Raw genomic sequence first — 17,654 nt, forward strand, 5'->3', positions numbered from 1 at the left:
AATTTGTGCTGGATGTTTTGCTTTTATTCTTATAGTATTGAAAAGGTCGTTCATACTGTTCTCACAAGGTGGAATGCACTCAAATTTTGATTTATTTTAAAAATGACAATGAACACTGTGGTATAGAAGTTTCCCTGAAAAAAGGTGTCTTGTTTTCCTTGTTTATAGTCGTTAGAGCATGAGACTCTTAATCTCAGGGTTGCGAGTTTGAGCTCCATGTTGGGCAAAAGATTCCTGCATGGAAGAGGATTTGGACTAGATGACCGTTGTGGTCCTTTCCAACTCTACAATTCTATGATTCTATATGTACAATCTGATAAATTGCTTCCAGCTTCCAGCATCACACTTTGCCTGGACTTTTTGGATACAAAATATATGCTCTGCTATTGAGCTATAGCCCCTTCCCAATACTCACTGCACCATTATAAAGTTTTTTTTTTATTTACTATCCATTTCCCCTATCTATCCACCACAGATTGTAAAAGCATTTGGAGAAAGTCTACCATGATGTCCTTTACAGCATTCCACAAAGTGTGAGCATGAAGCAAAATGGTCTTATTTATTCAGTGAGTTACGTGGGCTTCGTAGTGCAGCAAAATTCCTAATAATTTAAACTGCACTAGAAGATGAAGTGGATAACGATCTCCCTCTACTGGCAAGAGTCCATGCATTTGGTCATGTTGTCTGTGCACACAAATTTTGCTAGGCACATTATTTCCTGAGGCAAAGCAGTTTTCAAATCAGGATCTGTGACTGCCAAGATAATAAAAAACACATTGTCTCAAATGTTAAGTTGTTAAGCACAAGCGCGGGGTGGGGAGGAGATTAAAAAAGAAAAACTTGATTCAAAGATTATGTATTTGTCGGCTTCCTTTTACATACTGGAGTCCCTCAAAATAATTTGTTTACAATCTGGACAAATCTGAAGTATCTTTTGCTGTTTGACTGAATAAAACCTTATTGGTAAAAGGGGTGGCTATAATAAACCCCTATTTGAAACAATAATTTTATTCGGAGAAAAGAAGCAATTAAATTGGTTGCAGGAAGTAAGGAAAGGGGATTCTGTTGTTGGTTCAAACCAAAGGAACGAGCAGACACAGGCGATGTGGATTTCTGCTTCATGCCTCTGTTCTTGCACAGCCCTTTGCTCTGCTGCACTGAGTCTATATCACAACAGTTCCAGCATAATGGTTCCAGTTTCCAGTATCACCACCAATGCCAGCAGGAGCCATCAGCATCATGTGCTCTGCAAAGGTTTTCTTGGAGCTGAGGTAGCCAACTTGGGACTTTTGAGAGCCCACCTCATGGAACTGGAGCATGGAGCATGGGGCCGCCCCTCTAGCACATCAGTATTGCAAGAAAGGAACATCTCTTTCAGATAGCACTGCCCAATTGCCAAGCACAGCATATTGTCACACATACAGCACACACTTCTCCTTGTGTAGCAGCAGCAGCAATTGAAGTAGCATGGTAGTTTCAAATTGCTCAATTTCCCCTACAACTTGCGCTATGTGATTTCATATTGTGTGAGAAGGTTCCTTACCCTGAGCCAAGGTATAAACCAAAACAAACTCAAGGAAGTAGTCCTTATAGCTTTGAAATTAAGTAAGAAATATTTCTCAAAATGAACTGAGAATGAACCAATGTAAATACTGCCTACCGAATTTAAATCTGAATAAAGGCCATATAACATTTCTCTCTCTCCATAACTTCAGAATATTCAGAAAGATGCAAGTTTCCACTCTTCCTTGTTATATTGTCAAATTCCTTTATTCCGTGCATTTATTTCACACCTTTCTTCTGTCGTGGAACTCAAGGCATGGGCTTTGCAAGACAGTGTCCCGTCCAGGCAGTGTTCAGACCCAGACTTCCTTGGCATCAGCAAGGCAGCTGCATCATGTGCCCTCATGCATACGGCAAACAGCTTGTAGAACCTATTTACTAAATTTCCCCTAATAAAGCGGGTGATGGTGTGTCAAATGGTCCAAAAAGAAAGCTAAAAGAAAACAGTGTCGGGCTACAATCTTATTAAAGAGATTCTGTAAGCCAAACCCATTTTCTAAGTATGGTACTGCAGCAGCACCTGCTGGTAAAGTTAGAGAGTTACAGTTTGACATTTAATAACAGAAAGCTATGTTCTGGAGGTGGGGACTCTCTTCCAGGGAATATTCAGCATAGGGTGGGATGTTCCATTTGCCACCTCTGCCTCCTAGCAGATGGTGGCAGCAGAGACATCACCTTGCCAACAAAGGTCCGTATAGTTAAAAGTTATGGCTTTCGCAGTAGTGATGTATGGACGTGAAAGCTGGACCATAAAGAAGGCTGATCGCTGAAGAATTGATGCTTTTGAATTATGGTACTGGAGGAGACTCTTGAGAGTCCCATGGACTGCAAGATCAAACCTCTCCATTCTGAAGGAAATCAGCCCTGAGTGCTCCCTGGAAGGACAGATCCTGAAGCTGAGGCTCCAATATTTTGGCCACCTCATGAGAAGAGAAGACTCCCTGGAAAGGACCCTGATGTTGGGAAAGATTGAGGGCACAAGGAGAAGGGGACGACAGAGGATGAGATGGTTGGATGGTGTTCTCGAAGCTCCTAACATGAGTCTGACCAAACTGCGGGAGGCAGTGGAAGACAGGAGTGCCTGGCGTGCTCTGGTCCATGGGGTCACGAAGAGTCGGACACGACTAAACGACTAAACAACAAGAAGACAACAAGATTGCCACTCAGTTACATGAACACCCTGATTAACTACTTGGGTAAAGGGCTACTTTTTTGTATTCACCCAGAATTGCAGCTTTATAGGCATAACAGCACAACATGGAAACCTCACATTTGATCTCCAGTCAACAGAACCCCCCTCCCTATTAAAGCCATACTTCTCTTGGGATCACATGCAATGACATAAAATGAGGCCTGGATTTATATGCCAGGTATAATCACAGCACCAGTCAATTCCCTTCACTGCAAAGCCCTCGTAAAGCTGCAATCCCATTAAGTTACCTGTGAGTAAATATGCAGAGGACCAGACTGCACAATAACATTAGAAATAAGGTGATTTTCTTTTCATGCTCAAGCTTTTGCAAGACAAATGGTTTTATGGAGAATCCATTGGGATTCAAAAAATCAGTCAATCCAAGTTAGATGTTGCAAATGGAGTTCTTCCAGTTATATCACATTTATTATGGGGAAAGAAAAGGCAGAGACTAGTATGAAGATGCACGCAGAGGGGAACCAGTGGCTGTGACTTTCAGGGATCATTGCAGGACCAGCATAGGCTGCAGGTATACTGAAGAATTGGCTTCCTTGCTACTGCTGGGGAGGTAAGGAAAGGTCTGAGTCCACAGAAGTGGGAATTGTTAGTGTTCTTGTGGCCCAATATGACTTTGTAGGTACTGCTCCCAAAGTATATCACAGCTAGACTGTCTTTAGTTGCAATAAGATGCAAGAGGCACAAGGGTCTCATGCGTTTTCATTTGGAGATTTGTTCATCTGTATCATCACTTCCATTGTAAGATGAAGATTTAGCCGTTGGCTCGAATTCTTTTTGACAGCTCATATATGCACTTGCTATAATTTGCTTAAATTAAACTCTAGTGTTTTCTTTATGCGAGGGTAGAATAATGCAGCTTCTAGGTAACCCATTCATAGAGCTCAATGTGTGTGGAAGAATGCATAAAGGCCCATGCAGCAGTCTCCTTTACAGGAACAAGTGAGGAAAAAATTGAGGCTTAGATGTAGAAGCTTAGATTAATAGGTGTGCTATTTTACAAGATCAACATTGAAGAGTAGAACTGGTGAAAACAAATCTGGTAAAATTTTAACACTACTAAGTCCATTAAATTATAAACATTTAGCTTCTGATCTATCTTCAACCATCTAATTCTTCCTTCTCTAACCCCACATATTATCAGGGGGGGCATAAAGCAGGGGTGTAGTGTGGGGGTGCTGCTGGGAAGGAATAAAGATGTTTTTGTGGGTATTGTGGTATAATGAACACCTCAGACACATATTTAAGGCCCTTGTGGGGCCTTTAAACATACTAAATCATGTAGCAGAGTAACTTCATAGATTTTATTTCGAGAGCAAAGTTCAGATTTCCAATCAAATGCTGCAGTACAAAAAAGGAAAGCCAGTTACAGCAATATTAGAAAATAATTTCATTATCCATTATTAATACATCCTACAGAAGTAGCAAACAATTGGATACTTCCCATTTGAAGACAAACACATATATTAAACACACTTTATCCTATACATTTGGTGCAATGCATCTTTCCAGGGTATTTTTTGTTTTCCCTTTTTCCACTTTCAGCAGGACAAAAATCATGAAAGCTAACCCACTGTTCTTAGCAGCTGACATGCATTAGGAGTCCTCACGTTGTAACAAACAAACATTTGCAAAATCGGCTGTTAGGAAGACTAAAACGAATTGCCTTTTACTCAAGGTTTTGGTAGGCTACAATATATGCAACAGCATTTAATCAAACACAGGGCAATATTCAATGGTGCCCATCCTCAAGACAAACAGATTTGCACTCCACAACAGGACTCCCCCTTTTGCACACCAACCTGATATTCTGTAGAGGGGCAACACCCCAGATGAGATTTGCAAGGGCTGCAAGTGGGAGAAGAGGAAGAGGAATTCTGCTCATAGTCTATAAAATGCTCTGAGAATGCTGTTATTTTGGACTTTCCCTCTGAATTACGTACACCTTGAAACTCACTCGAAAGAGTAAGCAGCAAATCACATGTTATCAAAAGGAACCAGTTGTAATCCCATACTGATGTTTTATAAGGGATTGTATTCTTTCAGAACACTGGATAAAGGCTTCCTGTTTTTGAAGAACAAGTGAGCAGTTTCACCAAATTAAGCAAACATTGAGCTAAGAACTTTCTTTTGATGAGCTTGAATATTTTAAGTGGTGGAGCAATTAGCAAACAAACTGCTAGAAGTTACTACAAAAATGATCAAGGAATAACAGTGTTCTTTCTTTAATGATCTTGTACAAGATTTTGCTCTACTTTTTGCAAGCTGCATATCTCGAAGATACGTTTTCCCAGTTTATCACGTTCCAAATAGCTTTGAGATAGTCAGGTCTAACATTTTTATACTGGAGATAATATGCATGCTCCCATACATCAATTCCTAGAAGGGGAACAAGACCTAGAAAAGAAGAGAAATATTTATTTTTATTTCCTGCACACAAGTAGGTTTTGATAAGAGGAAACAAGTAGATTTCTTATCCAATCAGCTATGCAAGGGAAAGCAGGGAGTCCTTCTTCCTTTGCTCTGGTGAGCAGAACTGCTGGTGTCTGCTTTCATCTACCACATAGCAAAAATTGTACTTTCAATTGTAGACAAGCTCCAGCTAGAGAAACTCACCTGTAGTCCCTTGAAGAGGATCCTGATTGGAACAGGCAGTCACCTGCAGTCGATCCTGTTCTTTATTAAAACCGAGCCATCCCCATCCTGAGCCTTGGACTCCAACTGAAAGAGTTGTCAACTTCTCCTTGAAGTTTGCAAAGGAGCCAAAATCACGCTTAATAGCTTCCATTAGCTCCCCTTAATAAATGAAAATAATAATAACAATTCACACACAGAGCACACTTCCATTTGATGTTCCAAAAAATCATTCATATTAATTCACAAGTAAGGATAGGTACAGATGTAAATCTTCCAATCGTCAATAGAATGGAAGTCAGTTGCAGGATCACCAGTCCTTCATTTGCCAGTCTCAACCATAGGTAAGCAGTACCTCAGCACCAGCATTAACAGTTAACCCTAACTTGCTTCCCTCTTAACCAATCTCTGATAAACATTCTGAAGCTGTTTAACAGGGAACTCCAGTTAGTGATAACCAGTTAACATGGATGATGCTAGAATACTTCCTGTGGCTACAGGAAGGGTGGGAGGAAAGCAAGGGCTGACTGGTGGGAGTGTGTGATCCTACAGCCTGCTGATAACCTCTACCTAACATCACAACCCAGTATTACATCTAGATAGCTGTCTAGAGAACCAAGGGAACAGCAGATAACAGTGTGAAGCTCATGTGGGCAACAGCCTGTCCACAAGCTAAAGTGCAAACACCCATGCCATTTGGAAGAGGCTTAAGAGAGGACATGCCTACCATTACACTTTTCGAAGTGTTCTGCTTCCAAATGTCACATTTAGTGCCATAAGTAACACACAGCCATTCATGCATTACGTTCATTGTTTTACAGACTGTGGTTCATCTGGAGGAGACAAACTGCAAGCCTAGTTTGGATGACACACTAAAACAAACCATAACGTAGCTCACAGCAGCAGCCACAAACTGTTCTCTGGGAAGCTGCATGTTCTCACTAAGCCATGGTTTGCCTTAACGTTACATGCAAACTGAGCACTGTGTGCTTCAAACTTTTAAAAAAGCTTTCGATAAAGTGCCTCGTTGGCATTATATGCTGCTTGGAGGCTTCCCATAGTTATTAGGCTAGCCGCTGCTAAGACAGAATGCTGGACAATAATAAAAAATAAAAAATTGTGAGGCAGCAGTATGGGAGAAGGCCTTTTCTGTGGTGACTCCCAATTTCTGAAATACCTTTTCATCTGAGGTGTGCCTGACCCCATCTCTGTATCCTTTTTCAAAGGGGGGAGGGTTATCAAGATGCAAGCTTTCTGCCCAGGTCTTTAGTGGAAGAGAATGCAATCTGATGTTCCCTACTGCTGTTGTTGACCTTGAATGCTATTTAAGATGTTTTCATTGTTGGCTTCATGATAAGCATTACACACTTTATTTGCTGTCTTACGCTGTCTATCACCTACACTGGAACACAGACTAAAGATGCTATAATAAATGAAACATTAGCATTTGGTCTGATTGAGTGGGGCTTTTCAAATGTCCTGTCCTGTGTAACATTAAAATGCTTTGATTACAAACCTTTTGGTTCTCCTCCACCATTAGGAGAAAGGTTTGTCCAGAAGATAGTGTGATTAATGTGACCTCCACCATTGAACTTCAGAGCTGGCTGAAGAGACACCTGAGCAGTCACATCACCTGCAAAGAACAGAGAATTAAGTGCAACATCTCCAGTAAGCCTTAGCAGAGAACATATTATTCCTTACCCCAGGAGGAGTCCACTTAGTTAAGAGTGTTAATTTGAATCAATGAATTGCAGCTTAGAAAAGAAAGTAAAAATACAAATAATGGATTAGGATCAAGACTGGCTGTTCCAGCAAAAGCTCCCAGATGGAGGAAAGAAGTGTATGAAGGAAATTTTCACTGATTCTTCTACTGTCTTCCCCCCTCTCAATTATCTTTCATGCTGTTTCAGAAAATTTCCACTTCTCCTGAGCAGTTGTTCAGGGGGTCACAGGGAGAAAGAGGAATTGACCAAACTTCCTCCTCTACTTCCTCTGACATGAACAGAATTCTGCCTACCATAACTCTGGATATTTTAAGAGTTGTGCCTTAACATATACACTAGTCTATATAAATCCACAACCTTTATACATATTTTGTGAGTGTGAATGTGTGTGTACGTACGTACGTACACACACACAGGGTCCCAAAATTTTGGCTTGGCTGCATAGTCTGCCACTATTCAGTTGCCACCAGCCATTCCTCAAAGTCTCTTGGAACACATAGACCATGGGTAGGCAAACTAAGGCCCAGATCGCCTTCTAAATCTGGCCCGCAGATGGTCCGGGAATCAGCATGTTTTTCCATGAGTAGAATGTGTCCTTTTATTTAAAATGCATCTCTGGGTTATTTGTGGGGCATAGGAATTATTTCATCCCCCCCCAAAAAAATATAGTCCCCCCCCAAGGGCTGAGGGACAGTGGACCAGCCCCCTGCTGAAAAAGTTTGCTGATCCCTGACAGACAAATCAAGAGAGCAGGTCCATCTCCATTCATTTGCCTGGGGACTCTCAGGCAGTTTCTCCCTTTTTAAAGGAGGATATGGCAATACTAAAAATGCTTCTTCCTCCAGCCCAATTTATTTCCTTCTTTAGCATGTCCCCTTAAATGAGTTCATGTTACAATAAAGATGTGAGGAATGGCAGCACTGACCCTTGAATTCCTTACATAAAACTGCTGAGTCCAAATTTCTACACCTACTCCCATAGGCTGGGGAACAACACTTAAAAATACTCCTTAATTCAGGCAAACTGTGACATGTGCTTCCCAACAGAATGAATATGCTGTAGGCGATCCTCAAGTCCAACTATGCGGCATCATTATGCTCCCTTCCAAACGAGTTGAGAAATTTGTACTTTCTGTGCTCTGGAGCTTCTGCAAAAGCTACAACTCCTGTTCCCAAGTCTTGCTTGGAACCCTCCAGTGCTGCTGAGCCAGGGACATCAGACTAGCTCCAAGGGGCTACAGCTATCGCTTCCCTGTCCCAGCTGTGAGAAAGGGGCAGAAGAGTTTAAAATGAGAATGAGAGTACTTCTAGGCAGTATGAAAGCAAACACAAGGGACGCCCTCTTTCATCTGCCTACCCCTCAAGCACAGTCCTAACAAAGAACTCTACAATTCCATAATTCCTGGCAACTGCTGCTGGTAGAGTCCCTTCTGTGCCATGAAGCCAGGATTGAGGAGAAGTCAGCAGCAGCATGCAGGAGTGTTGAATGGGGGGGGGGGGGGAATAAGCCTCAGAAATTTCCCATGCCAGGGAAACAAGCAAGGATGCAGCTAAACTAGTGCTTGACATTCCCATTCTTTTTCTTGAATGTTAGATTATGTAAAGTGTGCATGCAGAGAATAGTGACGGAGGGCAAAAAGCTCACTGAAGACAACTAGATCTTCAGGGGCAGAAGTTGTGTTCGCTTTACTGCACTGAGAAGAATAGATAAAAAGCCTACAGACAGGCTCACTACAATTAGCCAGGCCACAATTAGGCTCACTAGAGCTAGGGCAGCTAACATACAGGCATGTGTCTGATTAATATATAATCCATAAGTAAATCTGAACTGCTAAAGTTACAAATACTTGTTTAAAATACTTATACTCCATCCTAGCAGCTAATTTAAAATCTAAAGTAATAAACTTTAAAACACTTTTAAATTAGCAAGAAATCCCAATCAAATCATGTTAACAGCAGCCAGAAAAAAAAGTTTTCAGCTTCTTTAAAAAATACACACCCCAAAGGCAAGGCACCCTGAGTAAGGTCCTATTCCTTGTTGCCACCTGTCTTATATTGGAAGATGGGGGCACTTCAGAGATGGTTTTTACACTGCTTTTTGCACTGAAGTATATTGGACATATTTTTGAACTAATATTTACACAACAAAAATGTGTATGTACTTTATCAAGTTTAGGTTTCCTCTTTTTTAAATTCAGAGTTTAAGATTCTGGAAACTGACAACTGTTTCATTTGATTTTTCAAAAGAGCCTTCCTGCATTACATTGCAACAGAATGCTCCTCTGATGGGAGAGCTGTTGTGCAACTCAACACAAACTGAGATTCAGTGTCACTTTAAGCAACAAATCTGCTTTGCACCAAGTGCAGATTTTCTGCTTCATGTAGTTTGAGTAGAATACTCTTGTACATTGGACTAGGTATCTATTGACAGCACTCAGAAAGTGCTCTTGGATACAGCCTAAAAAGAAAGGGAGTAAACGGCCAATTTGCTTATCTTGAAGCCACCAGCCAAAAGGCATTCCTGTCTCTGCTCAATCATTAACTCTCATAGCAACAGTTATTTTCCTCCTTTCTTTCTCCGTAAAGCTTGCGAGGAAAATTACAGAGAAAAACTGTGTAGAGCCCTGAAGTTGTATACATACACTGTAGAAAAAATAAAAACTTGAATTGCCTTTTTGAATACTTGACAATGTTGTTTTGAAAATGCATTGAACAGTGCAATCCTATATATAATTCCACAGAAGTAAATCCCAGTGATTTCAACCAGCTTTACTCCCAAGTAAATAGGTACAGAATTGCAACCAATGTAACTTGACATCCAACAGTTTACAGCTCTATTGAAACAACATGGGCATTGCAGAGGGACAATAAGATACAGTGGTAACTCTGGATACGTACACCTCTGGTTGCATATCCTTCAGGTTACGCATGCAGCAAACCCGGAAGTATTTTTCCGGGTTTCGCCACGTGCGCATGCGCAGAAACACTCTACCGCGCCATGCGCAAAACAGGCACCTCCAATTGCGAATTACTCGGAATCCGACCGGAGCTCCGGAACGGATCCCGTGAGCAATCGGAGGTACCACTGTACTCAAATCTGAACACAACAAATAATCTCAAATGTCCAGCCCAAGATGGGCAATCCTACAGCTCCATTCTACTGCCTTTCAAAGCAACCTGTTACATTGCTGAACTCATTCAGACAGCCACATATACAGCAAGTCAACATGTGTTGCAATTCTTCAGTGTTTGCCTCTCAGCAGCTTCCCCTTGTATCACAGGTGTTTTAGTGTGAGAATGTGACACTACAGCAGTTTGGAAGAAAAACCATTATTTCTAACCTTATATATTTCTTTATCATTTCTCAGCCTTATGCCTCCTTATAAGGCTCTGAAATACTAACTGGACTCAGCAGAAATGCACCACATTTTAAAACAGCCTATAGCTCTTGAGTTTAAAATTAGTATCACAAAGTTACATGGACTTCCCATTTAATCACATTAGTATTAATGCAAAACTCTGGAGATTTCATTAAAATCTCAACATTTGATAAGAAATTACATTTTAAATGTAACTACAAGGTATAAGCGTTGCTTTAGATACAGCATAGTTTCAGCCACAAAGAACAATGCAATTCAGCCTTAACTCCAAAATTCAACAGAAAATAGTTGGGAGGTACAAATTCTGAGCCTCATCTGCCTTTCTTGTGGCAACTACTAGTTGGACAAGGTGACAGCTGTAATATAATGGTACTCCTAATGTACCAATAAAGATGACTACAGTAATAAGTTTTAGTACAGACATATTTCTAGTTACAAGGCTTCAAATCTCATAACTATTAATTCTGAGATCCTACGCCAGGCGTCTGAAATGCTTTCTGGAGCTTAAGGTATAAACTATAGCCCCCCTGCACTGCAGCTGGCCACTTTAGGAAAACATGGCCTCTGTCTCAAATAAGTACTGTACTAACTTTAGCCCAAGAGCCAACATGTGGGCGCACACTGACAGACATGTAACACAGATATACAGTTACCCATACCTTTTGCCAAGGCCTCTTTGTATTTTTCTTCAGCAACATTCAGATTATTTACATACGCAGCATGATGTTTACTGTGGTGAAGTTGCATAATTTCTGCACTTATGTGGGGCTGCAGGGCCCCATAATCATAAGGCAGGTCAGGAAGAGTATGCTTTTGTCTAGATGCCAGACACCCAAGAGGTGCAATCAGTTTACTGCTATTTCTGGAAGAGAAGGAAACAAAATAAAAAATAAAAAATGTAGGATTCTTATCTTGCTATATTATGTGACCAGCCAAATTCTTTATAATTTCTTCTTTTAGAATGTTAACTTATCCTCACAGCTATCTTCATTACCGCTAGCCCCACTTAACTAAACCAAGGCTGAAAGGGCCTTGAACTTAAGTAACCCACACGCAGACATCACAATCCCAATATCCTTGCTAACATTGAGGAACACCAAATAGAAGCATCAATGGCAAATTGCTGAAATACATTTGGGGTGGAGACTGAAACAGAGAGAAAATGAGCAAGCAATGATGCAATGGATTGCCAACCCCACCCCCTTTTTATTTTTACTGTTTTTGCCAAGTGCATAAAGGCTGAATGTGCACAAGTTAAATGCATGTAAATTCACGCTTACTGTTCATGCCTGAACTCAAATCTTTAAAGGGGGGGGGGTGACACACACACACACCCCAGGTGGGCAGTGGATAGCCAAGTAGGAGCAACACTTGCAGAAACATTTCATCAGTAACACCGCTGTGTTGACAAGAGAATCTGGCTAACTAGGTCACATAGTTCTTCTAGAGAGAACACAAGAATTTCTACTTAACAGCTTACCCCTTCAACATAAAGCATCACTGGGATCATATTTAAAACTCACTTCACTTGTTTGTCTTGTGGAGCAACTCTTTTTAACCTCTTCAGTACAGTATCTCAAACTGGAGATAACTGCATTGCCCTTTCACCAGATAAGGCTGCATTTATACATAAATTAGTTACAGAAGAACAAGAGTATGTAAACTCCCCACACAAAAAATTGGCAAATTAAGTTAATGCAATATGCAGAGATTGCCAAATTAACAGGCAGACTCAGAAATCAGACAGTACCAAATTTTAAAATGAATGGGAAATTTTTATTGCATATATGTCAAAGCATATGTTGATACATCAGCAGGATTCCAAAAAAAATTGCAATATTATAATAATAGATAAAAACAGATATGAACGGAGGGAAATATGACTAGGACATGCATGAATTAACAATAAAATAATGGAACGATGGAGAGGGAAGTCAAGGGATTGTAGAAATCCTACATTTCACTATTGTATTGATTCTATAAACAGTATGTAAAATGATAGTTGATTTTAATTATTATTTTTTCTTAATGATTGCCATTTTAAGATGTTTGATATAATAAAAATTAATAAAACATATATATTTTTAAGAGTATGTAAACTCACCCTGCAAGTTATACAAAACCCTGAATAACAGGGAATCAGCTTCTTGGTCACACAGTCACTCCTAGAGCAGCTACGGGTTCTCATTTCACATCCCCAACAGATGGGGGAAACGTTTTAATATTCTTTAACAAAGCTAAATTACAAGCTGCCGTTGACAAACAGAACGGGCTTAAACGCTTAGCCCTTAATGCGAAAGGTGTACGAGTTCAAATTTACCGGGAAACTCTTTTTCCTAATCTCAGCTATAAATAACTTCACTTCCCCAAGAAGTTTATGAGCATTCTGCAGTTCCCCACTCAATGTTAGCTTCACAACAACCCCGTGAGGTAGGCCGAGAGTGTGCAACTTGCCCAAAGCAAGCAGCCCAGTGAGCTCCACGGCTGGAAAGGGAGCTTTGCCCGAGTCCTCGTGCAATAATAGGCCAACCAAGCACCACATTAAGCGCATATTATGGGGCTCCCACTTTTATGCATTTGGCTGGCGAACTCCTGCATGAGCCGCAGATTCCTGGCTCGAAATGGGGTCCGCTTCCCCCTCGTTCCCCTGACTCCAGGGCGCCAAGTCTCGCCCTTCCCTTGTTCACCTCCCTCTTCTGTCCCGCCCGCTGCTCCGCCTCTCCTTTGCCCCGAGAGGGCCCACCACGCCGTGTCCTTGGCCAGAGGCAGCTCAAGGGCTTCCGAGCGACCCCGCCGCCGGACTCTCACCTGCACCCGCCCGGGGAAACCAGCCGGCAGAGCAGCATCATGGAGACGCCGCTTGGAGCAGGAGCAGCAGGAGAAGCGCCAAAGGACACGGCCGCGCTCTACGCCCCAGCAGCCCCGCTCGCCTCGCCGTCTGGCGGCCTCGTTCCGCGAAACGCCTGCGCGGCTCCTCCTCTCCCGGCTGCCGCTGCCTGGGGCGGGGAGACGCCTCTCCGCCCGCCAGTAATGAAGAAGCGGCGGGCCGAGGCGTTGACGCGGGCGAGGCAAGGGCAACTTGGCCTCGGCGCGCTATGAAATAAAGCGGCCTTCGCGACAAGGCTGCGTCTGCTGCGCAGCTCTGGCCTTGGCTCCTAAGGGGGCCACCGGGAGAGCCTGCCTTCTTCGGACAGGCTTGCGAGCGACGGCGCAGCGGCGGGCCTCTTCCATTAGGAGCAGCGCGGGAATTTCCATAAAAGCGCCTTTGGATGTTGCGAAACCAAAGCAGAATGCATCTCCATGCAAAATTTGAATTCTCTTACTGCACATTTAAAACCAGTACTTGGGCCGTAGAGAGGTGGTCTGCTCACGATTGACATGTCTCCACAGTCTCTTGTCAAATAGCTGACAAGAGCTGACTCGGTTAATGTCAGAAACCAAGGTGGTGGTAGTATTTCTATCCCCAATTCGCCTCGGTACTGGAACTCTTGCCTGTCCCATAGTGGCCTCCAGGGCTGCTTCTCCCTAAGGACACCTCCCCCCCCCCCCTTTAGGGGCTCCTACTCCTTGCACAGCACCCAGCTGCTAATAATATCGCTTATAAATACAAACTACATAAGGACACGCCATGAAAAACACCTCTACTACTTGTTGCAGTCAATTCTTCATCGCTGGCTGACAGAAAATGCAATGGTTTATCTTTTGTAACTTATTAATGGCTGGTTTTTTAAATGCAGAATTTGAACTAAATGTACTAACGCAGAGTGACAAACAGGATTACTGATCTATTTTAAATAGTAGGCAGGTGTCCCAACTACAAGATATGGACTGAGAGAGGGTCCCTTATCCTCCAGAAAAAGGACTGGTGGGAACATCCATACATGGACCTAGCCAAGGGGCGGCAGGGATGGGCAGCTGCCCCATCAATAAAAATCATAAAATATATAGCTGAGGCTCTGCCCCACTAACAAAAATCCTGGCTACACCCATGCATCCATATAGAATTTACAACCTCAAGATTTTAGGGGAGAAATTCTAGTGAGTCATTCTAGAGTTCTTTGGGAAATACTATCCAAGGAAAAGAGAATAACCTCCAGAAAAATAACTTGGAGGAACCCAATTTCACCCTGATACTGTAGAGCTTTTACACTGACCTCTGGGGAGAAAGACAGCAAGAGACCATCCACTTTGGAGTTTTAAAATATACTTGATAGCCCATGCACTGACAGGGCAAAACAAGGCAGATTGTAGAACATAATAGCTGAAGAGCCATAGGGGAAAATGCATGTGCCAGACAGATGCCTTCTACAGGTATGCCAATATGAGAAGCCAAGATGGCGGAGTTGAGAGTATAGAATGGTAAATTAGAACATAGTGTGCAATGTGCGTAACAGAAACAGGAAGGATAGGAGACGAACCAGTGGGATACGATTATCTGAATACAAATTTAGCAAGGAAGAGCGTACTGAATGGTGTCACTGTATGTCAAGGTGGCCATAGGGTCACAACAAATTATAAATCTCAGACAAGGCAGACTCCCCTCACAAAATCACTTTAGGTGAGAATATCAAGTATTATTGCCATCCTGACCAAATTGTCTTGGGTGATTATGGTGGAGAGAGTGTAAAATCAAGCAGGCACCCAACGTTGGCAGTGTGCTAATGGGCAACAACTCTCACATAAATCTAGTATGTTGTTCTGGTCACAACGAGGTAGATTCTAGATACCCTAAGGACTGTGACCTAGAACAGTTGGTCATGGAACCAAACAGGTGAAGTGACTCTGGACTTAAAGTGTCACCCAAGACCTGGTACAAGGTATGTTCTTAAATCATTTGGAAACTGACCAGTGCTCTCAATTTCTACGTATAAAAATGGACAACTGCCAAGCAAGTCCAATGCAATCCCATTTGATTTCAAGAGGAAACTTGCCACAAAGATTGGTAAAAAGGAAGTTGAAAGTCACAAGAAGGTCAAATCTCTCCAGGCAGCTTCGGAGCTGTTCAAAAGCACACTAAGCCTAGCTGGTATAGCACACATCAGGAAAGGCACCACCAAGGCCAAGAGGATCCCAGCATGGTTAACCAAGTCAAGAAGCTTTTAGAAGGCGGCTTCCTTCAGAAAATAAAAGCGTTGCCCAACTGAGAACACAGAGCTTTGATAAAGAAATGGAAGCAGACAATGGGGGATGCAGAAGAGAGATATGAGCAACACCTCCCTTTAAAGACTTAAGTCCAACAATAAGCACATTTTAAAATATACCAGAAGCTAGGCAGGCAATGGGACTGTGACTTATCAGGACTGGGGGGGGGGGGTCCCCTACTGGCAGACCCCCTTTAATAGTTTCTCAGAAAGGAATCTGGATAGGCCAACAGGCCAATCCTACCTTGGGGGGGGGGGAGAAAAACTAGCTGTCTAGATACCTTTTTATTAGCTAGTTAGGTTGTACTGCTTGAGGAGGCTTTGATTTCAAGAGCACGTGCAGAGTGCCTTGCAGGGAAGAGACTTTGAGAAAGGGCAAAGCTTTACATTGTATCTGGTTGGATGGCTCCGCGGAGACAAATTTATAGCCAGGAAAAACCAACCCCCTTCCTTAGAATATATGTGAGCAACTGGAGAAAGAATATCCATTTCTGATCACGCAAGTGATCAGAAGTAGTCAGTCAGATTCATACTGAAGAGGCTGGTTCCACCTTAATGATTCTGGACTTCTATTACAAAAGAACTAGCTAGTTTAGAGGAAATATATATAAAAAATGTCCAGTAGCACCTTAAGACCAACTAAGTTTGTTCTTGGTATAAGCTTTCGTCTGCAGATCTGAAGAAGTGTGCATGCAGACGAAAGCTTATAGTGGTACCTCTGGATACGAACGGGATCCATTCCAGAGCCGAACGCAACCCACGTCTGTGCGTGTCACGATTTGCCGGTTCTGTGCATGTCATTTTGACTGTCTGCGCATGCGCGAGCGGCAAGACCTGGAAGTAATGCGTTCCGTTACTTCCAGGTCGCCTCGAGCGCAACCCGAAAACACTCAACCTGAAGCAACTTCAACCCAAGATATGACTGTACCAAGAACAAACTTAGTTGGTCTCTAAGGTGCTACTGGAAGACAGAAGTGCCTGGCGTGCTCTGGTCCATGGGGTCACGAAGAGTCGGACACGACTAAACAACTAAACAACAAGGTGCTACTGGACAATTTTTTTTAGTTTAGAGGAGTTAGCCTACTACTAAAATAATACAAAAGATTTAAACTTGAGACGAAATTCAAGATACTGCTTCCTCAAAGGTTCTGAATGCCAGGCACTCTAGGGGTTACTGTTGGTAGTTACCAAATTGACTGAAATAACCATTGCCAAGTATCAGTGACTGTATACAAACCTATTGTGCAACCGCACTTTGAATACTGTGTACTTTTCATCACTCCATTTCAAAAAGCTTACAGTGGGGTTGTAAAATATGCATTAATTGACAAATGAAATAAGAGGATTGAAGCAACATAGGAAGGAAAGTTTCATTTGGAGCTTTTTAGCTTAGCAAAAAGGCCATGGGGTGGGTGGAATTAACATGTATAGAGATAATAAATGGTGTGCACTAAGTAGATAGGGTGTTTTCTTTTTCATAATATCAGAATCCAGTGTCATCCACTGAAGGTGGATTTTGAAAGGGTTTAAGTTAAATGCTTCTGCAACACACAAATCATGAACGAGGTCTGGAAAAGCCATATGTAATTGCATGCCAATGTATGGAAGATTGCACTAGGGTTTCAGAGTTTTTGCTTTGGTACTGTGTCACATTGAAGCATAAAGGAGTTTGACATGTAGATGTGAGGCACCTTGGAAACAAAATCCTACCTCTCCCAATCATTTTCACAAAGCATAGCAAAAATTGTACTATGACAGTGTTTGACATATCCATTCTAGTTAAATGCACTTAAAGAGGATGGTTGATGTTTAAACCAGCAATTCAGAATTCCAATTCTCCCACAGAAAATGTGTGCTTAGATGTCCTCCGTATCCCATGATAAGCATACCTATGGATTTCCATTATGGAAAATTTTCAGTCACTTCATTTAAGCACATTCCTGAGGCAACTATATTTTTGTCAATACTTCATGACCACAGCAAAATGTACCACTTGCATTTTTTTA

At 42.1% G+C, this 17,654-nt stretch overlaps 1 protein-coding gene across 2 annotated transcripts; it reads right to left on the reverse strand.

The window, feature by feature from the left end:
• Positions 1–4,060: 4,060 nt before the first annotated feature.
• On the reverse strand, positions 4,061–13,907 carry SOD2 (superoxide dismutase 2). Of its 2 annotated transcripts, none has more exons than XM_083496660.1 (5): positions 13,316–13,907; positions 11,167–11,369; positions 6,921–7,037; positions 5,387–5,566; positions 4,061–5,167 (listed from the first exon to the last, which is right to left on the reverse strand). In XM_083496660.1, the coding sequence occupies exons 1-5, from the start codon at positions 13,354–13,356 to the stop codon at positions 5,022–5,024; spliced, it is 687 nt and encodes a 228-aa protein (XP_083352786.1). In that variant the 5' UTR covers positions 13,357–13,907; the 3' UTR covers positions 4,061–5,021. The 2 variants fall into 2 exon arrangements, with proteins under 2 accessions (XP_083352786.1, XP_083352787.1); XM_083496661.1 differs by having other exon boundaries at positions 12,828–13,383.
• Positions 13,908–17,654: the final 3,747 nt, after the last annotated feature.

This window comes from Podarcis liolepis (assembly GCF_965112155.1).
Source record: "Podarcis liolepis genome assembly, chromosome: 3".
NCBI lineage: Eukaryota > Metazoa > Chordata > Lepidosauria > Squamata > Lacertidae > Podarcis > Podarcis liolepis.